Source organism: Camelus bactrianus, chromosome 15, assembly GCF_048773025.1.
Source record: "Camelus bactrianus isolate YW-2024 breed Bactrian camel chromosome 15, ASM4877302v1, whole genome shotgun sequence".
Classification (NCBI taxonomy): domain Eukaryota; kingdom Metazoa; phylum Chordata; class Mammalia; order Artiodactyla; family Camelidae; genus Camelus; species Camelus bactrianus.
In genome coordinates, this window is record NC_133553.1 from 46907065 (window position 1) to 46932781 (window position 25717).

A 25717-nucleotide genomic window follows, 5' to 3' on the forward strand; every position below is an offset into this window, starting at 1 on the left:
TAACATTTTTTGGAATAGATGATTTTGGCACATTATACCGAATTTAAAAGGTACAAAAGAATAGACAGTAAAAATTTCCACCTCCATCCCCTGCCTCCTGGCTCCTCTGTAGTCAATATTCCTAGTCTCCTATATCATTTCAAGATAATTAGCAGCATATACATGCAATTATGTGCATGTATTCTTCCTTTTTTAAAATGCATGTTCTCCCTTTTGCCTTTTTTCGTTTAAAATATATCTCTTGGAGATTGTTCTACATCAGAGCTACCTTTTCTTTGCACTGCGACGTGCTATTTGTAGTATCCTGTAGGACAGGCGTCCTATAGTTTGTTTACGCAGTTCCCAACCGAGAAACAGATAGGTCACTTCCAGACTTGGGCTCTTTTCAGCATATGCCACAGTCCAGAACAGAATCATACCTGTGTGTTATTTCAGTGGGAATCTGTCTGCAGGGTGAGTTCCTAGTCAGGAAAGTTCTGGGTCAAAAGGTATGAGCATTGGTCATTTGGGTAGATTGCCAACTTGGACCTTGTAGGGGTTGTTTCAGTACCTGTGCCACTGAGATGTGTGAGAAATTCTGCTTCATAAACGGTCATAACATAGTGCAAGCCTTTTTAAAAAATTGAAGTATAATTGATTACAATATTGTGTTTATGGTGTATAGCATAGTGATTCAGTTATACATACGTATATTCTTTTTCATTATAAGTTGCTATAAGCTATTGAATATAGTTCCCTGTGCTATACAATAGGACCTTGTTTATTTTATATATTGTAGTTTGTATCTGCTAATCCCAAAACTCAAAACTCTTAGTCCCCCTCTTCCCCCTTTGATAACTGTTAAGTTTGTTTTCTATGTCTGTGAATCTCTTTCTGTTTTGTAAATAAGTGCATTTGTATCATTTTTTTAGATTCCGCATGTAAGTGATATCATATGATATTTGTCTTTGACTTCATTTAGTATGATAATCTCTAGGTCCATCCATGTTGTTGCAAATGGCATTGTTTCATTCTTTTTTATGGCTGAGTAGTATTCCATTCTGTATATATACCACATCATCTTCATCCAGTCATCTGTCAGTGGACATTTTAGTTTGCTTCCATGTCTTGGCTATTGTAAATAGTGCTGCTGCCAACATTGGGGTTCATTTATCTTTTCAAATTAGAGTTTTCTCCAAATATATGCCCCGAGTTGCAATTGCTGGATCATATGGGAACTCCATTTTCAGTTTTTTAAGGAATCTCCATACTATTTTCCGTAGTGGCTGCACCAAATTACATTCCCACCAACAGTGTAGGAGGATTCCCTTTTCTCCACACCCTCTCTAGCATTTGTTGTTTGTGGACTTTTTAATGATGGCCATTCTGACCAGTATGAAGTGGTACCACATTGTAGTTTTGATATGCATTTCTCTAATAATTAGCAATATTGAACATTTTTTCATGTGTCTGTTGACCATCTGTATGTCTTCTTTGGAGAAATGTCTAGTTAGGTCTTCTGCCCATTTTTGTATTGGGTTGTTTATTTTTTTGTTACTGAGTTGTATGAGCTGTTTGTATATTCTGGAAATTAAGCCCTTGTCAGTTGCATCATTTGCAAATATTTTCTCCTAGGTTCTCATAGGTAGTCTTCTTGTTTTGTTTATGGTTTTCTTTGCGGTGCAAAAGCTTGTAAGTTTTATTAGGTCCCATTTGTTTATTTTTGTTTTTATTTCTATTGCCTTGGGAGACTGACCTAGGAGAACATTGCTACGGTTTATATCAGAGAATGTTTCATAGTGCAAGTGTTTTGATGTTTTATCAATCTTGATTTGTGAAATATGCTATCTCAGCATCATTTTAAATTTGCATTTTTCTTAAGAGTGACATTCATTGGATTTTTATGTTTCAAGAATTGTTTGCACCTTTAAAAATGCATGATTTATCACTCCCGCCTTCCTAGTTTATATAAGTAATAATAATGTTTATAGTGGCAAATATAGAAAATACATAAAAATATAAAAAGGGAAAATTAAAAATCACATTCAGTCTTTAGATCAGGGATTGGCAAATTGTGACCTTCTAGCCAGCAGTCTGGTATGTAAATAAAGTTTTATTGGAACACAGCTTGCCCATTCATTTAGGTATCATCTATATCTATGGGTGCTTTAAAGCAACAGCTGCAGAGTTACATGACTCCAAGCCTAAGATGTTCACTGTCTGGCCCTTTACATACAAAACATGCTGTCCCTGCACTCTAAATAATCACGATTAACATTTTGATGTATGTCTTTCATGTTTTTTTTAAGTACAAATATGCAGGTGTATTTCTTTTCTGTTTTAAACCACAGCAAACATAGTATCTTATGGCCCTGGGGCTCTGTAGCCTCCTTTTTCTACTCAGGACTTGGCTGTGAGCCTCTTTCTGTTCCTGCTCATCTCTCTTCCCCATGAAACTGCTCCCCGTGGGCTCCAGGGGAAGGTGGCCGAGCCCATGCCTACAGGTGGGCTTAGGGCTTGGTGGGCTTTGCGGCTGGGACGCTCATCCTTGAGGTGGGCCCTGAGGGAGGGGAGATTCCTAGAGACAGGAGGAGTTTAGATGGGGCAGAAGAGGTAGGATAAGGCTGAGGATTCTAGGTTGAGGATCTGCAGGAGGGTCAAGGCCAGGTACGTGTGGGAAACAATGGGTTAAAGACTTCCCAGACCCTTTAGAACAGAAACTCCAAGGGGCATGATTGCAGGCAGTAAATTTTCAGGAGGAGGCAAAGGCATGTAAAGTTTTCACCTTAGTTTGACATGGAGCCCTTGTTTGGGGTGCACCTCTGGGGCACCACTCTTCAGGAACCAGTGTTCTCGGACTCCCAGGGGAGCAGCTCTGGCCTGGGCAGCTTTTCCATCCAGCAGGTATCCCCGTCCCATCAGAGCTACGTCCCTTTCGGAGTGTGGGAAGCCCCTGTGCTTCAGTCCTCAATGCCTGGAAGAGAAGGAAGTGGAGTCCCTAGCCCAGAATGGGGAGTAGGCCATGGTGAGGCTGCTCCCGGGAGGCAGAGGTGGCTGAGGTGGCTGTAGGTGGGCGTGGGCCTGGGGGGAGGCAGTCCTGCCCCAGCTGGACCCTGGCCTGGAGGAGGGTCCTTCTCTCCTCTTTCCACTCTGCCCCTGTGTTACAGGAGGTGGGGGTGCTGCCTCCAAATGGTAGGAACAGGTAGAAGGGTCTCAGCTGGGAAACAGGCTCCCTCCCTGCTCTTTCCTCATTTCTGAACACCCACCAGAGCACCTGATTCATCATAGTTACTTAGAAAATCAAAGGCATTATTATCTTTTTGGGGCGGAGGGGAGCAGTGCACAGCTGGATGAGCTGCTGGCTCAAGCTTGAAATTTACACTTAAAAAAAATTTCTCCAGTGCTAGGCCAGGGAGGCAGTGGTGTCCTCCTTTGGGACATGAGGATTGGGAGGCCCAGAGAGCAGAGGTGGTTTACTTCCCAAAAGTGGGGCTGGCCCAAGAGCCCTGGTGCTCTGTGTCCAGGGAGGTGGGGCCGGGGGATGGTGGGGGGAGTCACTGGGACACTGGGCAGCATGCTGCCTCTGCTTTAGCTCCACCATTTAGGTCTTTTTTGGTTACTGAACTTCAGTTTCAGTGAGATGGTGGCCTAAAGGGTTGGTTCCTGTTTTCACTACCAAGGCAGCTGCCACCTGGCTGCCTCTCTCTAGCTGTGGACTGTTGTTGCCCTGTTTTTGCAAATAAAGTTTTATTATCACATAGCTACACCCATTCATTTACATATTAGCTCACCCACAGAGCTGAGTAGTTGTGATTGAGACCAGATAGCTAATGCTAAAATATTTACTCCCTGGCCCTTTACAGAAAAGAGTTTGTTGACACCTGCTCTCCTGTATCCCCCACTTCCACCCCTCACCCCATCCCCGCCCCGCCTCCAACAGGAGGCATCTTCTCGCATCCCAGGGTGTGAGGGTCCAAAGGGAGGGAGGGAGTGAAAAGATGCTTGAGGACTGAATTCAGAGCATGGGAGGTATTGCTGTTAACTCCCTCTCGGCTGAAGTCCCCCTCACCTTCACCCCTGAGGGCCACCTGCTCCCTTCCCAACACTGACTTCTCTGCAGGTGTGATGAGGTTAAGGAGAACTGCAAGGACAGCCAGGAGGGAAGGAAGGAGAGAGCCAGCAATTATCAAATGCCTGCTGTGTGCCAGGCTGGACCATGTGCTCCATGTCCAATACTCTGCAAAGGAGGTCGTGCGACCCCAGTGCACTAGTGAGGGGACTGGGCTCAGAGAGGTTGAGTAACTTGCCTGACCTCCCCCACTGAGATTCCAGCTTCAGATTGTAGTCGGGTATTGAGGGCAGTTTAGGGGATATTGAGGGCAGCTTGGGCATGTGTGGGGTGGGTGGGAGGACAGGGTCCCGGTGATGGTGCTGATCGTTGGTGCCTTGAGTCAGGCTCGCCTTGCTTTTCTGGGACCCTGAGTCACATTCTCAGAGGGTGACTCCTCTTCCTGGAACCAGTCCTGCCCCTCCCCAGAGTGGGCCTGCTTCCTCCGCTGCCGTTGTTCTGCACACTCAGGCTGTGTGTGTGTGTGTGTGTGCGCGCATGCCCATATATGTACTGCTGGTGCCGATCTTGGGCGGAGGCACTAACCGACCATCACCCCTCCAGGAAAGCCCCAGTAACTTCAGTTACTTTTCTGTTCCATCACTTTGTTCCCCTCCCTTTGTCCTCTTGTCCTCCTGAAGCACAAATTTTGGTCCCTAAAGCTAGGATGCTGACTACCTCCCCCAGCTCCCCAAATAAAGAGGAATGGAAATTGGATCATCATTTCTTTCCAAGCAAACAGCCCAAACATTTGAGAGCCTTAATGTGAGGAGCAGTTCCCGGGACATGTGGCAGCAACTCAGCCCCTCTCCCGGTTTCCTGTCCAGCCCAAAGGTGACCCTGGAATGTGACATATGTAAAGCAGCCCTAGGTGCCCGGGTGGGCTTTAAATAATTTCTTTACACCTTTCCTCTTAATAGTAGCTAATATTTATTGAATATGTCAGACAGAATGCTCATGCCTTTATGTGTAATCCTGTGAAGCTGGAACTAACAGTATTCCCACTTCACTGAAGGAGAGGTTAAGTAACTTACCCAGGATCACAAGACTAATAGTGATAGTGCCAGCAGACCTGGTGCTGAGCTGGATCTGTCCACCCCTAAAGCCCAAGGCCATGCTCATTACATGGTCCTGTACGTTGTGGGTTTTAACGACATCCCTTGCCTCCACCTACTAGATGCCAGTAGATCCCCCTGCCCCCAAGTGCGACAACCAAGAATGTCTCCCGACATTGAGCAATGTCCTGGGGTGGGGGTAGGAGGCAAAATCGCCCCCACTTGAGAACCACGGTCTTAGCCCAAGGTTCGAGAGGCAGGATGCAGGCACTTGACATCGGGTCACCTTCTCCAGGGCAGCTCTGAAAAGTCTTTTAAAGGGCTCCAGAGCCATTTCCTGCTGGTTAAATTCACCCCCACTTGCCTGGGCTCTTGGGGTGTTTGGGAAGAGGAAGAAACCCTTCCCTGTGTTCAGAGAGGTCACGGCCTGGAAGGAGGAATGGGGCTGAGGTTTAAAATTAAAAAAAACCCTCCAAGAAGAGCACAGCAATTCATTTCCCCGCTAGCTTCCGAGGCCCCTGAGTGTCCCATCCCTCCAAGAGCGGAGTGAGACCCCCCTTTCAGAGCTCACATCCCAGTGGGGAGCTTATAGTGTAGGAGCCAGATGTTGACATCAGACAGTGCTCTGTGCTGGAGGACAAGGAGGCAGAGAGGTGGGGTACTGCCTGGAACAGGGTGGACTCCAAGGAGACAGTTCATCCTGAGGGTGGAGTGAAGCCCCGGGGATGAGGTGCTGCTGGGTGTTAAAAGAGGTTCCTTAGGGCCTCAGGAGGAGGTGGTGAGACCTGCTTCTGGGCCAGAATCTGAGAAAATGAGCTCATTCCCCTGTGGGCCTGAGTGGGCCCAGCCTCCAGAAGGGCCAGAGGAACCCATGCTGGGAATGGGGTGCTCAGCTTCCAGGGTCCAGCTTGTCCCTCCAGTTAAGGATTAGACATAGCTTAAAGGGTGTGGAATTCTCCACTCTGCAACATGGGTGATGTTTGCTTGGCCTCCAGGCAGAGCTGCCTCTTTAATTCTGAGTTTCAGTGAGGCCTGCCCGGGCCTCCCTCCTGCTGGATGAGTCTGAAACCACTGCCGCCCATTTACTCATTCAGTGTCTGAGGGACACTAATTTTTTCCAAGGGCCTTGCCCTATTGATCCAGCAGTTAATTCCCCGCCGCTGACTCCTTCCCCTTGTACTGTGGCTGATGGCAGGGTTCCTCATCGACTTGGGACTGAAAGCACTGGCATGAAAGTCAGGAGTTGGGGGCCCCTCCCAAAGGGCAGGGACTGGGGATACCTGGGGTCGGCTTCCCCTCACTGCCACCAGAGGGCAGCCGCGGACTCTGATTGGAGGCTTGCCCCAGGCAGTTCCGCCGATACCAGCTGCCCCAGCTGCCAGGAGGAGGCACTGGCACCGTTCTGTTCTTGGGGGAGGGAAGGGGGAGGGGGCATGGCTACTGGACCCAGGTTCCTGGCTGTAGGGGAGGCTTGGTTCTCCTTTGCACCAAGCAGCTCTAGAGGTGGGGCAGCAGGGGTTGCCAGGGGTGATGCAATGCCAGGGAAACTGTTGATCACCCTGACCTCACTAGGACCTAGTCTCTGGGCATCTCCCAAGAAAGAAAAACGTGAGCTGACTTGGCTCCTTACCCTAGAATGGCCAAGAGGCTGTTTGTCTTTGGGGTGGTTTTTCCCTTCCTTCTGCCTAGACCTTCAGAGCCCATTCTTGGCTCTGGGCTGGGAGTGAGCTTGGGCCATGTATGTTGAACCAGGTAGGCTGTATGTTTGGTGCACATTCTTTAAAAAAAAAAAACAAAACAACTTAAAAAATTACTCAAGCAATGTGTGTTCATTATACCAAAACCAAACAATAGAGAAGGAAGTCTGTGTTTTCTGAGGGAGTTCCCCAGGGCTTGGCAGGTTCTGCAGCCTTATGAAAGCACTCTCCCTTTCTGCTCTGTGTGTGTGTGTTTAGGGATCTTGGAAAACCCAGCCTAATATTGGGTATGACTCCATGAGGGGTGTGTTCAAGCAGCAATAATTTTGTATTCTCAGCATCCACCCAGTATCTGCATCTCTAGGGGACAGCAAGAGACAGATGGCTCTAAGGGGCATTTAGGGACCAGAATCACCCAACAGCAAAGCCCAGGAGAGCCTCCTGGTGGTCTGTGTATGCTTTGGGCACAGGGAGACCTCTGAGGTCCATCAGAGAGAGCACACCCTTCCAGCCTCTCTTAATGCATAGCCTTTACTTATTGTTAGTGCCCACCGCCCATACCCCACCTCAGTAGAAAGCTCCCCTTGCCTGGACGTCCTCAGTGCCCTGCAAGGGAAGTGTCACTGCCTTTTTCTGGGGCTGGAAGTGAAGAAGAGAGCTTTAGTTTTTGAAATTGATGATGTGGATCTGAGGCAGGAGGAATAGCTTGATAACTGTTTGAACTTCACCTGACCTTGTCCCCCGAGTCAGCCCTCCAGCTGTTGGGATCTGTCAACTGGCTGTGCATTTCTGGGTCTTTGGCCGGAAACCTCTTGCACACAATTAGCAGTGCCAGCCCTGAAACACAGACTTTCTGGCCAGGGTCATACCAGAGTGTTTAGGTTCTATTCAGTGATAAATTCCATGCGTTTTCTCATTCTCTGTTTCGAATCCAACCAAATCCCCCGCCCCAGCAATTTGTTGAGGACCTAATGTATGCAAGATATTTTGCTAATAAGCTCTTGAATAAATGAAGAGAGTGGCTGATTTCTCAGACTGTGAACTCCATACTTGTGGGGCCACGAGTGAGATATTCATTCACCCACTCAGTCTCTTAATTCTTGAGAACCCAACATTTGGTGTACAGTAGCCAGCATTCGGTATACAGTAGGCACTTTGTACAGACTTAGTCAGTGGAGTCCTGGTGTTCCAATGGCCAGGAAAAGAAGGTGTAACTGTGCCAGGTCAGAAAATACGCATTGTCTTTTCTCGAGAGTCTTTTTGGTTAAAAGGGAGTAAAATCTGACGCCCTTGGGGCCTGCAGTAAGCTCCCCTCTCCCCGTGGGTGAGTGATGGCCTGACAAGGCAGGCATCTGCATGTTTTAGTTTTCGCATTGGCAAGTGAGAATTGACTTACTCCATGCAATTTCTTGAGTGCCTTCTGTGTTCCAAGCACTATGCTCGTAGCTGGGAATACGAAGCTTGCCTCACCACCCTCATTAGAAGTTGCAAAGACTGGATGAGATGAAGTGCTTTAAGAAATCCACTCTGCTGCCTGCTGCTGACCAGGGGCCCGGAGAAGCCTGTGGCCTCCTTGCAGGGCCCACCTGGAGGCCTCCCTGAGATGAGCGGCTCTCCTCCACCCATCCCTGCACGCTCAGCTCTTTCTCTCTGCTGCTGGCCAGCCAGCGTTGACTTGAGTTGGCATCCATGGCTTCCTGGCTTCTCCACACGCAGCCTGATTCTGGGCCAGGGTTGGTTTGAGGCCCTGTTTGGATGTTGTTAAAAGTGGCAGCTTTGCTCAGAAAGGTCAGCGCGAGAGGCCAGAACAAAGAGATCTTTCAAGTTGGCCTCTCACGGGGCTCGGAAAAGCCCAGCAGTACCTGGCAGCGCCAGTGTGGACCGGGGGCAGGATTACTTGGGCTGGTGGGAGAAACCCCGTGTACTGTCCTGCTTCCCAGAGGGGTGAGCCGAGGCGGAGGGCCATTCCCACAGTGCAGAACAGGACAGGCCAGCTGCGAGCCGGGTCTCCCCTTGTCTGGCCCTGGCCACCAGAATCTGTGTTGATTTTTCTCTTTACCTGTGGTCAGTAAAAATTGGGACTTACCCAAAAGATGTCTCAGGGTGATTATTTGCCTTGCTGGAGAATTTGTGGGCTTATTTAGATACCAAAGTCCTTTATAAACTTGAAAATAGTAAAAATATACAACTTTGCGGGCCTAGGATCTTGTTAAAATGCACCTTTCTTTCCTCAGTTGTGTGTGTATTGGGGGAGGCAGGGTCCCTGGGAGTCTGCATTTCTCCCACGCCCCCCGGCGACGCCAGTGCTGCTGGTCTGGGAGCGTGCTGAGCGTCGATGATGTAGAAACTAAAGGCAGACGACAATCCTTGCATCGCAGTGGGATGAAGGGGCCATGGTCCCTCTTGGCCCTGGCCTCTTGGGAGCAGCCTGGTCTGGACTGCCAGGCAGGAGACTGGCAGGTAGCCCACAGAGTGGAAAATCACCCACAGGTCTGCGAGCTGCCGGCCTCCTCCGGGGCAGCCCCAGGGTCCAGCCCACCTCAGCATGTGGCCATTTGGCCCAGCTGCCAGGGCAGAGCTCTCCTGCAGACTGAGTTCCCAGAACCAACCCTTTCCTCCCTTTTCTGGAAGTTGGTGCGGTGTGTGTCTTTTTCCTCTTGCCTGGTAATGGCTGTTGTCGGGTTTTCCCCTCAGCTCGCCTGGCCTGTGGCCTGCTGTCCAGCTCCAGGTTCTTTTCTAAGGTGGAGGCATTGGTGGGCCTGAAGGACTTCTGCTGCAGACTCTCCCACTCAGGCTTGTGGGGGCTCCCAGCCTGTCCCTGGGTGTGGTTTGCCTGCCAAGGAATCCTGTTCTTCTGTCCCCTGTGGAGGCAGGGCTAATGGAAGGAAAGATGGACACAAAGCTGGAGGAGCCCCTCGATTACTTTATTCCCCTCCCCTACTCGTTAGCTCCTGAAATTTCATGCAAAAAAATGTGGCAAACTAAAACATAAGTAATATGATCTTTCAGACCCTAATTAGAAGGGGAAAGGAAAATGACTAATATTCATTGAGCCTCTACCACATGCCTGGTGTGCTTGGGGCTTCACATATATTCATTTCCTGACAGCACTGTGAGCAAATGAGGACTCCTCCTACAGATGGGGAGACTAGGACTCAGGCTACCTTGCTTTTCCTAGATTACAGATTTAGGATCTGGTTGCAAAGCTCGGGTTGTCCCTTCTAGAACCTGACTTATAAGCCGGGGAGCACTAGAAGACACTGGGGATCATCTAAACCAATGGTTCTCAAACTTGAGTGTCATTGGAACCCTCTGGAAACTTGACAAAAATGTGGATTGCTGGGCTTTACATCAGATCTTCTGATTCAGCGGATCTGGAGTGGGGAAGGCTCAGAATTTGCGTTTCAAATAAGTTCCCAGGATGCTGATGCTGTTGGTCCCACTTTAGACCTGTGGTCTAAACCATTGTTTCTCAAAGTGTGGGATGAAGACTTCTAGTGATACACAAGGTGATTTTAAGTGAGGCACAGACTAACTATTTAAAAGTACTTCTCTATTTAATAATTATTGGCAAAAAAAAAAAACAAAAAAAACCTGAAACAAAACAACTAGGTACACCAAATCCATGATTTCAGGTATTTTTGATTAAAATGAGATAGTTACTGAAATAAAAAGGAAGAAGATAAAAAGAAAAGCATTACGCAGAATAATAACACTGATGGTGTACAGCTAGGCAAAAATTATAGATGTGGTGTGCAGATGACCGAGTCTGGGAGATGCTGATTGAAGCTGAGGGCCTGGTTTTATAGAGGAAGGGACCATGCACAACCCACAGGGGTGAGCCCCTCCTTGGGCCACAAGGCCCTCAGCAGCAGTGCCCAGGCGTGAACTGTCTCTGAGGGCCCTGTGATGCCCTGTGCTACCGGCCCCTCCCGGTTCTTCAGCAGTTCTAAGCAGACTAGGGAAGGTCGTTGTGACTCTGACTCTATCCCACAGGTCTTTATCTCCATTCTCAGCCTTATGAACAGGGATCTGAGTTTATAATGTTGGTTGTTTGCACATTTGGGGCTTGCTTGTCTGAAACCAGAGGTTCCCAGAAGGCAGGGAATTGATGTCGTATCTTTTTATGGCTCCAGGCTCCAAAGCTCCCAGGAATCTGTTTCATGCATGAAAGATGCAGGAGGGGCTCACGTGACTGTCCTGGCCTCCACCTTTGGGTTTTCACCCTCTGTGATCTCTCATTTCTTAATTTACTGGCCTGGCAAGCCTCTGCTTTCCCTTGCAAGCTGTGATCCAGGGAACCCCTGGAACAAGTGAGGAGGATGGTCCTCAGACATTTGCGGAACACGCCACATGCCAGGGCTGAGCTTCAGGAACAAGACAGGAGCCCTGCCCTCAGGGGATGCGCAGTGCCAAAGGGATCAGCCTGTAAATGGAGAATAACCGCAAAATGCCATGCTTGCTTCAAAAGAGGAATTAACACAGGGCAAGAGCTATGCAGTCGGGAGGGTCACATGTGGGGAGAGGCCTGGGAAGGCTGCAGGGAAAAAATGATGTTGGAAAGTGATGTTTGAAAACACAAGTTTTTTTAAGGATGAATAGGGGAAGGACCCTTTTAGGCAGTGGGAGAAGTCTGTGCCAAGATTTGGCATTGGTAACTGTGGATGGCTGTTCAAAAGGGACTTGAGTGGCAGGAGATGAGATGGCAGAGAGGCAAGGGGCAGACCCAACAGCACTAGGATGCCGTGCTGAGGGCTCGGACTGGATTCTGTAAGCCTGGGGGCACTGATGAAGGGCCAACCTGGGGAGGAACAAGATGACTTTTGCATGTCAGGCAGAGCCCTCCAGGAGCAGTGAGGTGCAGTTTTTCAAACTCAGGCCACAGCCATTAGTGGGTTGCAAAATCTGTTTAGTGGGCTGCAACCAGCATTTTAAACATAGGAGAGTAGGGGGAGACATAAAATAGAAAATACCAGAGTGGGTTGCATTGCATGTAGTAGAGATAGAAACTTGAGTTTCATGTAAGCAATGTGTGCATATATATGGGGTTGCAATGTCAAATGTAGTTTTTACTATGGATCACACTTTAAAAAGCTTGAAAATGACTTTAAGGCACAGGGGGCTGACTGGAGAGGGTGAGACCAGCTGTCACTGTCGTCTAGGCCCCAGGTGATGCAGGCCAGTCTGGGGCCCTGGTGGTAGGGACAGATTGGTGAGAATGGATTCCAGTGTAGACCAGATGTGGCAGGTGAAGATGGAGAATTTGAGGCTGATTCAAGTCAGAAAGTCTGACACCAGCCCAAAGCACTTGGGCCAAGATAACATCTTGTTTGAAATACTCAGTCTTGGTCCCTTTCTGGTGGTGAACTGGAGGCCTGAGTGTCTGGGGAGGCCATAGGCAAGAAGGAGCCTTTTTGTTCTTTGATCAGTGATGTCCTGGGCCTCTAGGATCCTGGTGTTACAATTCTGACCTTTCATGCCAATTGTTGGATGTTTTTAAGTAACAGTCAAACAGTCCTTCTAGCATCTGCAGGTTTGATGAGGCTGCATTTGTGGGAACTAGGCTGGTAATGACCCTGCCTCTGCTGTCTTCCCACTAGGAACATCGTAAAAGGCATGAGAGAGCTCCGGGAGGTCCTGCGCTCTGTGGAGACCAAAGCAACTCAGAACTTCAAAGTGGTAACACGGAGGAGGCCCCAGGGCTGGGTGCTGGCTGTGGCTGGTTTATTCGGTTTATTCAGGGGTCAATTTTAGTGGGAAACAGCAGAAGTCCTAGCAGGCAGCCCCTGAATCAGGGATGACCATGTGTTGCATGCATGCTTGTCCTCTCCCTGTTGTGCTCACAGCAGACATTGTTAGTCAATCTCAGAGTTCCTTTCCTCTCAGCCTAGGATGTGTCCTCAGCATCCTTCTCATCACAGTGCTACACGTAACCCCTAGCATTAGATCAGAGCTGAAACCGCCTGTCATCCCTTCCTAGCAAGGTGGTGAGCTAATTCTTAAGAGGTTTGTTTATGATCTTAATAGATAACCTTGGCTTGCTTTCCTGCCCCAGTTCCCGCCTGCCTTCTTAGGCTTTTATTCACCCCAAATCAGGGCCACAGCTGCTCTCGCCCTAGAATTTTCAGTCCAATATCAGAAAGTTATCTGATAGAGAGAGCTGCCTGCGCCGGTGGCTTTATGATCTGCAAGGGCCTGTGAACTCAGAGCTGTGCCAGGCTCCCTGGGGCCAGGAGGCAGAGGAAATGCACCTCTTGTCTAGGAGAGGAGCGAGGACAAAAGATAAAGGAGGAGCCATCAGAGGCCAACAGAAGGGGTGGGACAGCTCAATGATGGGGACACAGAGAAGTGAGGGGGCTCCTTGGGAGTGGAGTGGTGGGCCTCCCGGAAGGAGAGTGCATTTCAAGCAGGCAGATTTGGCTGGGTGGTGGGTGGAGGGCCTGCTAGGCCACGGCAGGGGAGAGCCGACAGGTGCCTGCGACTGAGTTTCCCCCTCTGCCAGATGGCGGCCAAGCATCTGGCAGGGGTCCTGCTGCACTCCCTGAGCGAGGAGTGCTACTGGAGCCCCCTGTCCCACCCGCTGCCCGAGTTCATGAGCAAGGAAGAGAATTCCTTCATCACACAGGCCCTGCGGAAACCTCATCTCTATGAAGGAGACAAGTAAGCCCTACCTGCTCTGGGGACCACGCCAGGCTCATGCCATCATACCTGGGGTTTGAGCCCCACTGGTGGCCCCTCTCTCTGCCCCACACTCTCCTCCAGCCACTGCCCAGCTTACTGCCAGGCAGACTCTTCAGTATCAGCAGGAGCCAGATAGACTAGAGAAGAAGGCAGGTCTTTGGGGGTGGAGGATGCGGGGCTCAGGGGATCCTATAAGGCATCCAAAGGCCAAATAAATTAATTGGGGATACCTGCCTTCCCAGTAGTCCTAACGCACCTTATGTCTTGCTCATGCCAATAATGGAAGGTGGGCTCTGTGAGCGGCCCAGCAAAGCTGCTTCCTTGTGCTTCTCTGCTCCTTGCCCCAGCCGCTTCATGCAGTGCTGGGGGCTGGAAGGGGCATTTCCCCTCAAGAGCATCGCAGGATTTCCAGCCTTAGGTCCACTGCAGCCTTTTAGATCCATAACTCCGGGGCACGATAAAGAGCTACCAGTGGGATCCGGTGCCCGTGAATTATGCAGGAGAGGGTCACCTTACCAGGGCAGGTGCTGACTCCGGGGCAGCAGGGCCAGTGTGGCGGGCCAGCGCGCTGGAGCTGGGCTGACGTTTGTGTCTTCCAGCCTCTACTGCCCGAAGGACAACATCGAGGAAGCCCTCCTGCTGCTGCTCATCAGCGAGTCCATGGTAAGCTCCAGGGCCTCCTCCCGGGCCTCCTGCCTCCACCCTGTGAGGTGGGGCTGAGGGGCTTGGGCACAGGCTACCACGTGGGGCCTGAAGCTCATGCTCCCCAATGCCAGAGGTGAGGCTCGTCATGAGATTTAGGTGTGGGCATGGACTGAGCTAACCAGCCCTTACCCGCGGCTGCTGTAATTACAAAAGGTCTCAGCAAGTCAACTGAATGTTGCATGAACAGCTCTGTGCTGGGTATGTGACGACGGAAGAGGGTAGAGGAACGGGTGCTTTCAAGGCAGAGGCGCGGATGCAGAGCCCAGCTCTGCCTCTCAGCAGCTAAGGGCCCTGGGCAGGTCTCCTAGTCTCTGTGAGCCTCCGCTCCTCCCCTGTGGGGCAGCAGGCGCTCACAGAGGTACGGGTGCCTGTGCAAGACGCTTGTTCATGCAGTTCTGAATACTGAGTGGCATCTACTTTGTGCCAGGCCCTGTTCTAGATGCCAGAGATGCAGCAGCAAACAAAAATGGAGAAATCTCCCTGCCCTCATGGAGCTTACATTTTAGTGAGGGAGGTGGGCAGTAAATGAATTCACTACTCAGCTCTTCAGGGTTTCGGTGTCTGAGTGCTGTGGACTCTAAGGCTGAGGGGTAGAGGTGTGCTGGACAGAGCATGTGTGAAATGCTCTTTAGATTGTTTTCTTAAGACCCACTTCTCCTGCCCCAGGCAAACACACATGCACGCAAGTGCCTTGGAGCCTCAGCGAGGGAGAGAGGTGTGGTTGTGTGGTCCAGGGGCGGTGAGATGGGGATGGGTGGTCCGAGGGAGCTGGAGGAGGGGTGGCAGGAGCAGCAGGAGCCATGGGTCCTCTAACTGAGGGGCCCTCTGGAGCTTATGAGCTGAGGACCCCTTGTTCGAGAAGTAAGTGTTTTAAAATGATGTATCTGAGAGCAGTGTCTGAAAGTGGAGTTCAAGAAACTGGGTCCCCCAAACAGCCAGAAACAAATGGTCTTTGGACACCTGGGTCTGTGTGATGCCAGGGTTTGCTTAGAGAACTTTGGTCAGTGGATTGCCTCTGGCTGAGCAGGTCCCCCAGCAAGTAGACAGAAGGAGGGACACTGGTCTAGGGGTGAGAGAGCGTGTCCTTCCTCAGTGCGGCGGAGTCCATTTGGATTTGAGAGTGCCCACGAAGGGGCGTGGATGTTAGGATCCCAAGGGCAGACTGGCCAGCATGGTCCTGAAAGGTCTGGAGAGTGAGTGCTTGGGGGTCAGTGTTTGCTCCCGGGAGGGGACATCTAGCTGGTTGGTTAGCCCGATGTGGAGGTGGAGGTACCAAGTGCCATATTTGATTTTTGTGGGAGAACGGTGTACTTTTCATAACCTACACCCTGCTAATTATGTTAATTATGGAACCTCAGCCATAGACCAGTACCCTCTGGCTTCCCCCTGCACCCCCGTCAGCTGCCTCAACATCTACACCGTCAGGTGAAACTGTGCTGAAGTCACCTGTCTCAGGAAACACAGGTCATTGCGCTCACCTTCTTGTGCTGAGGGTTACAGTGTGGTCTACAGGTTGGAAATAAAAAGGTGAAAATGGGAACATTTCTTAGGTCCTTTCTCTGCCAGGTTCCAAGCTGGTTATCTCATATAGGTAGGCATTGTGTTGAGCCACTTGAAAAACAACCGTTTATTTATTCAGTCTGATACTAATGTGTTCCCATCTTACAGATGAGAAGAGTGAGGTCCAGGACAGGTACATGTCTTGGTCAGTCAGAGTCACACATTAATAATCCTTGCAGGCATGATTCAAATCACATCCGTGATTCAGTGACTGCTCTGATGGTCAATTTTCTCATCTATAAAAGGGCCAGTGAGTAACTTTGAGGATCAAATGAGGCAGGGCTTGGGGAGGGCTTTGTAAACAGGCACATAGCTGTCGGTGAGAATGGTCATCATTTTTCTCCCTGGCAGGGGCAGAGGCTGGGCTCTGTATCCACAGGCATATTCTGTGGCCACTGCTCGATCTGGGTACCCAGGACCAGAGTTCAGATGCCTTTCATTAAAGTTATTCCCTCTGCCCAAACCCTCAAGCTACCCTGTATCTCTAAGTAGAGAATGACCTTTTACTAAAAAGTGGCCCACACTTGGAGCCAAGGTGAATTTTCCTGAATATACAGTTTCCCTCCAGGCAGCTCTTTACTGTTTGCAAGAGGGTGTGTGATCAGCCAGCTCACATAGGCGACTCGGGGGCCCAGGCCGGCTGGCCAGGCGGGTGTCCTGGGAATTCCCTGTGGCATGCAAGGCCGAGGAAGTGCTCAGACGCCGTGTGCACTGTAGCCAGGAGGAGACGCTCTTCCAGGGCTGGCTGGTTGGTTTCTTCCTGCTCACACCCCAGCCTATCACAAATCTAGAAGCTTCAGATATTTGAGGGAGGACGTTGGTGCTGGATGTAGCTTTGGTGTCTTCTACTGGGGCTTTCCACCTGGGGTCTGGATCTGGCCACTGTGGCTCCGAACGGTTTCTCAGAGTGAACAGACCACCTCTGACTTCTCACTTGCCCTTGTTTTACCCCCTCCTTCCCCGCAGGTCCCATTCTCCATCAGGTGTGGTCACCGCTGCCAGCCTCCCGGGCTCCCGCTCTGACCCCTCAACTGACCCCTGAGGCTCAGGCTGGCCTCACGTACCAGCGGGGTTTTCCTCATCTCCCTTTAATGCTGGCTGGGTTTGGCTGCACATGATGGGGAGAAACCTCTAGGAGCAGCTGGCTGCCTTGACTGCTGCTTGGGTTCACCTGCAGAATTCATTATGCCGCAGTAAAAGCTGCTCCAGCACAGCCTGGCCAGGAGGCGTAATCAACACAGCTCTCTGCCTCCAGGGTCGCCAGAGCAGCTGCTCTGGGAGAGGGTGTTTGCAGGTTTCCTGAGTCCATCAGCAGCCCGTATTTTGTGGTTTGGAACTCAGAGAAGTAGCCTGCATGGGGTCTGGGTGTGGGGCTGGTACCTTGGATAGGGTTTTTGCTTCAGGCTAAGTGTGTTGAGAGTGAATGGAGAGTCCTTGTCTTTCGAGAGGCACATAGAAACTTTACAAATGCTTTCACAGAAATGCAAGGAATGTGAGTTATAACTGGCTGAAGAAGATTTGTGTTTTGGATCCAGTTTTGGGGACCAAAAGGGCATTTAAAAATTCATCCCCCCACCCATCCCCACCCATCCATCCATCCACTCACCCAGTTACCATCCACCCATCTGTCCACCCACCCATCTACTCATCTCTGTCCATCCATCTAATCTTGTTTGGGCAGCTACAGTGTAGTGTGCCAGGCCATGCTCAGCACTGGAGATACAAAGACGCATAGTTAAACCACGCCCCTGTCCCAGATGTGGAGTGTGTGTCTAGGGACATGGAAGAAATTCTCGTCCCCAGATCAAAAGGAATTACCTCAATCTGCTGAATCCCAAGTGCATAGTCTAGCTTTTGAAAGAACCGTGTATCAAAACCAGCCTGATTTTCTCAGTTGGGTAACCAGGAGGTACAGGACTCTGCCATTTCTAAAATCCTGCTCTAGGGCATCTAAAATCCAAATCTTTGGGCCCTTGTTTCTTTCATCTAGGGGAGAAGTTGCTGCTGGTGTCAGGCTCTTGGGACCTGAAAGGGCTATGGTTGAGTGAGTGTGGGTGGGTGGGTGAACCTCTGGGGCCTGGGACCCTGCGGGTTAACATACTAACTGCCATCCATGCTTAGTGTCAGGCATCCAGCGATTTGAATCTTGAATTGGACATTCACCACCTGTGTAGCCTGGGCATGCATCTTGCTTCCCTGAGCCTCAGTTCTCTCATCTGTAAAATGGGGCTAATAAGGTGTCCCTTGGAGGGATTGCACGAATGAAGTAAGAAAATGAACACAAAGGTGCCTGGTACATTGTGGATGTCCAAAATGTGTTTGTTTTATCCTGATAAATCCTGGGTTCTGACTTAGCAATTTTTGAAAACATTTCGGCTCAGATTTGGTTGGGAGAAAAATTGGTTTGAGGATACTGTTCGGTTTAAAAAAAATAAGTGCTTCCTGGGCTTGATTCCATCTGGGACTGGGCAGATGAGCACAGATTGTTCCAGCTCCTGGCTCCTGGTTTACTTTAACACGAGGCCCCACCGTGCTGCAGGCTGCGACGGTAAAGGGTCTGTTAACGCTGCCAGCTCAGAACACTCGGAGCAGCAGAGGTGGGAGAGCCTCTCGCCCGTGCTGGCAGGAAGAGCTCTGATTCCTGCTGCAGGAGCCCAGTGCTGCAGGAGGGCGGGGGTTGGCGTGGGCCCGGCCTGGGTCGCTGGGTAGATGGGATGCGGCACAGAGCATGTTATTTCTTGGCTCGGTAGACTGGCAGCTCAAGAGCCGGTGGTAATTATGTCTGCTGTAGAGGATGACAGCATAGGGAGAACATGGCAGCGTCCTCCAGGGAGGGGCAGGCGCCAGGCACAGATGCTCCCATGAGACTCCTTTCTGGGGTGAGCAGCGGGCCCTAAAGCTGGCTCCTTGGCCAGCGGAGAGACTGAGAGCAGGGCTGAGCAGGACCCTGGACACGTGGTCCAAGGAGCTTGTTCTCTGCAGAGAAGCAGCACCTGAGGCCAGATGGAGAAAGCCCAGCCTTGTGTTTTGCTTTGATGCTTCCTAAGCAGAGCCACCCCAGGGCCTCTGATGGTGTGGGCGGGGCTAGTGGGCACTTCCTCAGAGGCACCAGGAGGCAGGGGAGAGCCAGGAGTCAAGTCAGAATATCTAGGTTCTATTCTGGGTCCTAAACCCCCATCTGTGTCTTGAGGAGCCTTTCTGGTCCTCAGTTTTCTCATCTATAAAATAGGACAATAGAACTGAAGAAGGTTGTTGTGAGAATTACGAGATGCCACTTACCAAGTGCTTCACCAGTTAGTTCCTTCTCCTACCCTCTTTGTGTCCAGGACCAGAGAGGAGAAACAGGGCTGGGCCAAGTGAAGGTCCATGCCATCTGCAGCCCTGCAGCCAGCAGAGGGTCCAGACTGGGGCTGGCAGAGGAGTCCCATGAGGCAGCAGAAGGCGTCCTGGACTGGCCGCCGGACTGCAGAGGGGGCTTCGGTGGTTTCATTCTGCCCCTTCGTGAGGGTACTATGAGGCCAGATGAGATGATGGTAGTGATAATTCGGCTCCTCAGATGCATGGCACACACGTAAGGAATGCCTATTTGAGCAAGAACCACTTGGCCTTAGGTGTCCTGTGGGCTGGCGTACCTTAGGAAATGGAGATGCGCTCCAGGGTGTTTTCATAAGGTCCCATATTTGCTTCATGGATGCTTGTCCAAAGACCACAAGTGGGTCATGCTGGATGATGGGGGGTTGGAGAGGAGCACGTTTCTTTGGCTTTTCCTCTTCTGACCTGCTGGGGGCCTGGGGTAAACGTCCCTTAGTCTGGGGAGACTGCCCCTGGGAGGACAGCAGAGGGCCGAAGGCTAGGAGCAGGGACAGCTGCTAAGCCCTGCCTGGGATTAAACGCATGGATTAAACCAGAACAGGACACCCCCAGAGGTGGGGGGCCCAGGGGTTTTGCAGGGGAAAGCAGAGGAGAATAGCCTGCCGTTACTCCAAGACGAGTAAGAAGCACCGTGGTGAGAAGAACGTTTACTCTCTATATTCATGTCTGTCACTGCACCTGATCTGGAGGATTTTCTGGTGAGGACATTTAAATGGCGGAAGGGAAAGAGTGTGGCTGGGACTGGTTCAGGGAAGGCTGCTGATGGAGCTGTGAGCATCGCCTGGCCTCAAGGACGTGCGCCCAGCGGAGGATGGAGTAGCACACCTGGGGCACCCTGGGCAGGGACTTGAAGCCCCCAGAGGGTCTGAGGCCCTGGGCACTGAGGCCTGCTCTGGCACCTGAGCTGCATGGGGATTCCTACCCTGTTGCCAGCCCCCACAACTTCCTTTTTTCTGCTCTGGACCCACCCTACCCTGTTAACCATGGTTATGTACACAGCCGCTGCCCAGCTGCCCTGCATGCAGTGGAGCATTTCACCACAGCCCTGCCCCAAAACCATAGCAACCACTTAGCAAACTTCTGCTTTTGGCTTTCCTTTAGGGACCCACGCTTCCTTCTTGGCACAGGTGCCAAGCCCTGAAGACCCCCTGAGAAGATGCCTCCCCTGCTGTCTGCATGTTGGGGGTGGGGGGTGGTCCCCAGGAGGATGAGATGCTGCTGTGATCCCCTCCTCTGTTCCTGTCTTTCTGACCTCATGCTTGCCCAGTACTGGAAATCCATGCCTCCCTCCCACCAGGCACACATTCAGAGACATTGTTCTCTTAAAGGTCAAGGTCTCGGGCAACAGGAGGAAGTGTCCACACCAGGCCCAGAAATCTTTCTCTTTCGAATGTCACCTGCAAGTGCTGTGTGCGGGCCTGCCCCAAGAACTGATGAGCCAGTGGGGCGTGCGGGGGCCAGAGTGTGTGCCCAGGGTTGGGAGCGGATGCGGGGGGCCCAGTGGTGGAAGGAAAGGATACCTGAGTTAGGTTGGAGGAGCCAGGAGACATCCATGTTGACAGAGGCAAACACAGACTTGGTGAGGAGAGGAAGCTGTAGGGAAGGACTTGGGAGCTAGTGGAGAGGAGAAGCTGGCTAAGTGGGCAGGCCCCCTGGCAGCCACAGAAAGGAGCTAGGACTTTATCCTGGGCCGGGGGTTGGGAGTTGGGGTCTGGCAGGGACTAGTCTGGGAGGACAGGCCAGCCAGAGATTGTTGCTGACCATCCTTTGCATGAGACTAGTCCACATGGGTGGGTCCTGAGGTCCTGGATGTGCCTGGCAGGCTTCCCCCCACGCCCTGCAGAAGAGCCACCTGTGCAGGCTGCCCGCCCTGCCCCCGTTCCATCAGGACCCCCCCCCCCCCCACCAGAGCTCTAGGGCAGTTCTGCTCAGTCTGTGCATCGTGTGCTGCTGCTGCTTCTCGCTTCCGTAGCCCCTCCCCAAGGGAAGGAACTGTGTCTCCATCCTCTCATTCCCTAACTGCCCCCCCCACCCTCATTGCTGCCTGGTGGGGGCTCCCCCTCCTGGCCCCACCCTGGGAGACCAGAGCTGGGGAATTGCTGGAGGTGGAGGAGTGGGGAGGTTCCTTGCCAGGGGCAGAGTGAGTTTTGTGTTCCTCGGTGAAAAAGCTCCTGCCAAGGCTCTCCTTAGAATTTCGTCTCTCTTCCTGTTGGTGCCAGTGTGGGTGGATTTCGCCAGGAAGGAGGGGGATTTCTCTGCCTCTTTCCCGCTCCACTCCTCTCCCTTAACTCTTCGGAGCCTGACCGGCTCTTATTGACCAGGCTGGCACCAGTGCTCAGCCTTTCTGGGCATCTCCTGGCACCCCCGGCACCCTCTCCTGGGGATGGTCCATGTCCATCAGGGTGATGGGCAGCTCTTGCCTGTTGTGCCTGGAGGGGCAGCCATCAGGACCCCTGGCCACTGGCCTGCCATACTGAAATGCCTCTGTGGGTGAACCACATCCTTGGGTCTCATAGGCATTTTGCCTTCTAGAAGTCTCTATGGAACCCACTTCAGGCCTGCACAGCAGGACACATCCAGAACCGACAGTCCAAAGGCTGCTGAGCTTCTGCCTCTGCAGCTATCACCCTTGCGAGCCTCAGCTCCTGACCTGGAGAAGGAGAGGATAGTAGTCCTGCCCCGAGGGAGGTGGTGAAGACAACCTGTGGACACATTGGTGGGATCTGACCAGTGAGATCTGGGTCTCCTGTTTAGCTACTCCCGAGTCTGAGTGCTGTCCCCAGCGTGTGAGTGTACAAGATGGGGTGTGACCACAGGCCACAGAACAAGAGGGCCCCCATTTCCCGATGGGGAGATTTCAGGCTTGGTGATACAGGGCTCCCCCCTTGAATTTCGCACTCCTAAAGCTCATTTTCCCTCACCTCCTCACTCTCTGAGCAGCCGCCTGGCAACTCTGAGCTAAACTCCTGAGTATTGGATGCCAAGCCCAGAGACCTTGGGTTGTGGGGAGATTTCTGGGGAGGGACAGAGAGGAGAGAGTTCTGTGGTCAGAAGAATCTGGGCTGGACACAGGGGTGATGGGAAGGAGGTATGGGGGGTCCTTATCAGAGGGGACTTGGGGGACCTGCAGAGGAAGAGAAGAGGGCAGAGGGGCCACTGCCAAGGCTCCTATTCTGTGAGTCAAGCTGCAGAGCCACTCACCCAATCTAGACAGTTCCAGATAATACCTGCAGCTCTTTCTGTGAGTGGATGAGAGCAAACACACAAGGAGCTGTTCCATGAAACAGTTGGCCTGTATCCTCCAAGATGCCAGTGTCCTGGCAGGCAGAGAAGGGCTGCGGGACTCTGAATGAAAGGAGACTCAGGTGACGTGACACCTGCACGCTCGGCGTGATCCCGGGTTGGATCCTGGGATGAGACAGTACCAGAAAGGCCGTCAGTGGGACAGGCAGCAAAATCTGAATATGAGCTAGTATTAAAGGATGGAAATAGCGGTGTTAGACTTCCTGAATTTGGCATTTCTGTTGTGGTTATAAGAAGAATGTCCTTTTGTATTTAGGGGTGAAGGGCCATGTTGCCTTAACTGACTGGTACTACTATTATTATCATTAGAGAAAGACAGACAGACAGGGCACGTGTGGTCAGTGTTAACAACTGGGTTTACTGCTGTGGGACTATTCTTGCGACTTTTATGTAGGTTTGGGATCTTGCAGAATAAAACATTGAAAACCAGAGACATGGGTCCTCAGGACTGGTCTGTCACCCCAGCCTGGGCTCCGGGGGGAGGGTTTGCTTGCTCTCTTTCATGGGGGTGGGGAAAGGAGTGTGGCCTGGGTCAGTGGCCAAAGAGTGACAGTCACTGGGTCTCTGAGGAAGGGGCCCTGTGGGGACAGGCACACAGTCCTCAGCCTTTCCTAAACTGTGTCTCCGCGCAGGCTACTCGGGATGTGGTGCTGAGCCGGGCCCCGGAGCAGGAGGAGGACCGGGCAGTGAGCCTGCGGAACGCCGCGGCCATCTACGACCTCCTGAGCATCACGCTGGGCAGGAGGGGGCAGTACGTCATGCTCTCCGAGGTACGGCCCCCCCACTCCATCCCCTAGAGTCAGGACCCCACCGAGGATGTCAAATGGAGGATTGTCCTCCTCCACTGTCCCTTCCTTGCCTTCACCAAGGGGTACAGCTCCGTTCTTGGGAGGGTTCTGAGTCAGGTGTGTCGGGAGCCTGGATCCCCTCCCATCCCTGCTGGACAGAGCACCCCTGTTGTATTGGGCAGACCCTGCTGGGGCAGCGCCTCATGTGCTGGGCTCTCCGGGGTGTGGGGACCAGGGGCACGGAGCTGCCCCTCTCCTGCCCCCTGCCCACAGTGCGAATGGCACTCGCACATTTTACAGCGTTCAGATCTGGGCAGGGATCAGGGGTGGCTCTGGGCCCTTGGCTCCTTGTGCAGGTGGCCCTCTCAGCAGCAGATGCTCTCTCCATGTATTTGGGGGGGCTCCCGAGAGGAGGGGCGGTGACACCTGCTGAGCCCCTGCTCACACCAGGCGTTGTGTTAGGTGCTTCCAGAAGATACCTCCTTTAATGTGAGGGGGGATAAGTGGTCTCTCAAGTTCACCAGTGAGGAAGGTGGGGCCGAGAGAGGTAGGTTTCGGCCCAGGGTGGTGCAGGGTGTGCATGTTGGGCCATCGTGGGGGAACCCAGGCCACCGAGCTCTGAAAGTGCCTGCTGTCGGGTCCTGTACCCCTTACCTCTGTCACCCTCACCCGCCATGACCATGACCACGTAGTGCATCCTGGCCTCACATGCTGGCTTCTGCCTCTTTCACATGGAACCACTTCTGTTGGGGACTGTCAGATCTCACAGGCTGCCCCTGACTTGTGGTGGCCCAGGATTGAACAGGCCCGGGGAGCAAATGATTTTTCTCCAGGGTTGTAGAGGAGAGCAGAATGAAGCCTGTACTTTTGGGTGATGTTCTGTCCACGGGCTTTGAAGTCAGTCTGCTTTGCCTCTTACCGGCCCTGTGACTCTGGCAAGTCATTCAAGCCTCAGCTTCCCCATCTGTGAAATGGGGGTAATTAGATAACCCACCCCACACAGTTGTTGGGAAGAGTAGATGAGTTAATACACGTAGAACACTGAGAATGGTGCCCAGCACAATGGTAAGAAGAAATGTCAGCTGTTACTATTTTTATTGGATGTTCACATTTTGAAAGCACTTTCACAAATCTCATTTCACTCACTTGTATCCATCATCCCATGAGACATTCACAGTTAGGAAGGTGGGAGCCGAGGGCCAGAGATGGCGAGAGACTTGCTCCAGGTCACATAGCATGCCAGTGGCAGAGACAGGTTATTCCTGGCGTTTTCTGACAGGAACCAAGTACAAGCCTCTGGCAGCCTCCTGTGGGAAGCGACTTGGGCAGTGATTACCCCGGATGGGTATGGGGTGGGCTGGGGGTGGGAGGACCCTGGAGGGGAGGTGCTGACCATCTCCCTCTCCCCAGTGCCTGGAACGAGCCATGAAGTTTGCCTTTGGAGAATTTCACCTTTGGTACCAGGTGGCCCTCTCCATGGTAGCTTGTGGGAAGGTAAGACTCAAGGTGTGCTGGGGGCTCTAGTCTCTCCCAGAAGTGGGCAGAGGGTGGTGCAGTGATTCAGAAATACTGTCCAGCAGCTGATTTTAGTCTCCAGGAGAGTGAGGGGCACGGGAGGGTCACACACAGACCCCTGTGTGAATCTGGTGTCTACTTGTGAGTTACGAGTGTGCCGGGTATGCAGGTGTGAGTCCATGGGTGCTCTTCTCTGAGCATATGTGCATGTATACGGGGGCATCGTGGCATTTCTATCTGTGAGTTGGTTGGTGTGACTACATGAGACAAGCATGGACGTGGGTTCCATTGTTCCACTTGGGCTGCAGCTCTCTTCCTGCCCACGGGCTTGGTGTCAAGAAGGAACCTTCCCATAAATCCGGGACTTGCCTAGGAGGGAGGGGTTGAAGGGTAGAGCAGAGCAGAGCAGAGCCCCACGCAGGAGTCTGGGGGAGCACTGCGAGGTGGGCGTGGTGGGGTGATCAGGAGTTCTGCCCGGAGCAGGGCTGACCTTACCCCCATCTCCTGAGCTGCATTTGCTGTCTACCCACCCAGCCCCGTCCCCACACCCCTTGGTTTTCCTCCGATGAGAATCACGCTTACATAAGCCTCTATTCTCAGCAATGGCATGAAAGGAAAACCTTTCCGGAGCTGGGTGCTGAGGGTGTTGGGGCTGAGGATGCTACGAGTGCAGGAAATAAGGTGGCATGGGCTCACAGATCGTTCTCAGAGCTATAAACACCCACAGCCCGTTTGTGGGGCTAAGGGAATTCCTCCCCCAACCCATCTGTGCCACCTGCCATTTCGAGCCTCGCAGCCAGGGCCCTCCTGGGCTTGCCAGCACCTCCTCCACGAATGGAGGGTGTGCTGGTCAGGTCCTGGTAAGGGAGCAGGCAGAAGAGCAGGTGCTGCAGCCTGATAGGTGGGAAGGGACTGGGGAAATAAAGCCAAGCATCAGGTGAGGAGCCTTCTCTG

The 25717-nt window shown here is 52.1% G+C and overlaps 1 protein-coding gene across 3 annotated transcripts in view; it reads left to right on the top strand.

The window, feature by feature from the left end:
• TTC7A (tetratricopeptide repeat domain 7A) overlaps positions 1 to 25717 on the top strand; it is a 117024-nt gene that overhangs the window by 34815 nt on the left and 56492 nt on the right. For 2 of the 3 annotated variants that reach the window (XM_010967740.3, XM_045504873.2), the window contains exons 6-10: positions 12440 to 12518; positions 13342 to 13499; positions 14120 to 14183; positions 23093 to 23230; positions 24659 to 24742. In XM_010967740.3, the coding sequence (XP_010966042.1) occupies positions 12440 to 12518; positions 13342 to 13499; positions 14120 to 14183; positions 23093 to 23230; positions 24659 to 24742 (523 nt within the window). Of the gene's footprint in view, positions 1 to 12439; positions 12519 to 13341; positions 13500 to 14119; positions 14184 to 23092; positions 23231 to 24658; positions 24743 to 25717 lie in introns of those variants that run through there. The other variant, XM_045504874.2, reaches the window with a different exon arrangement.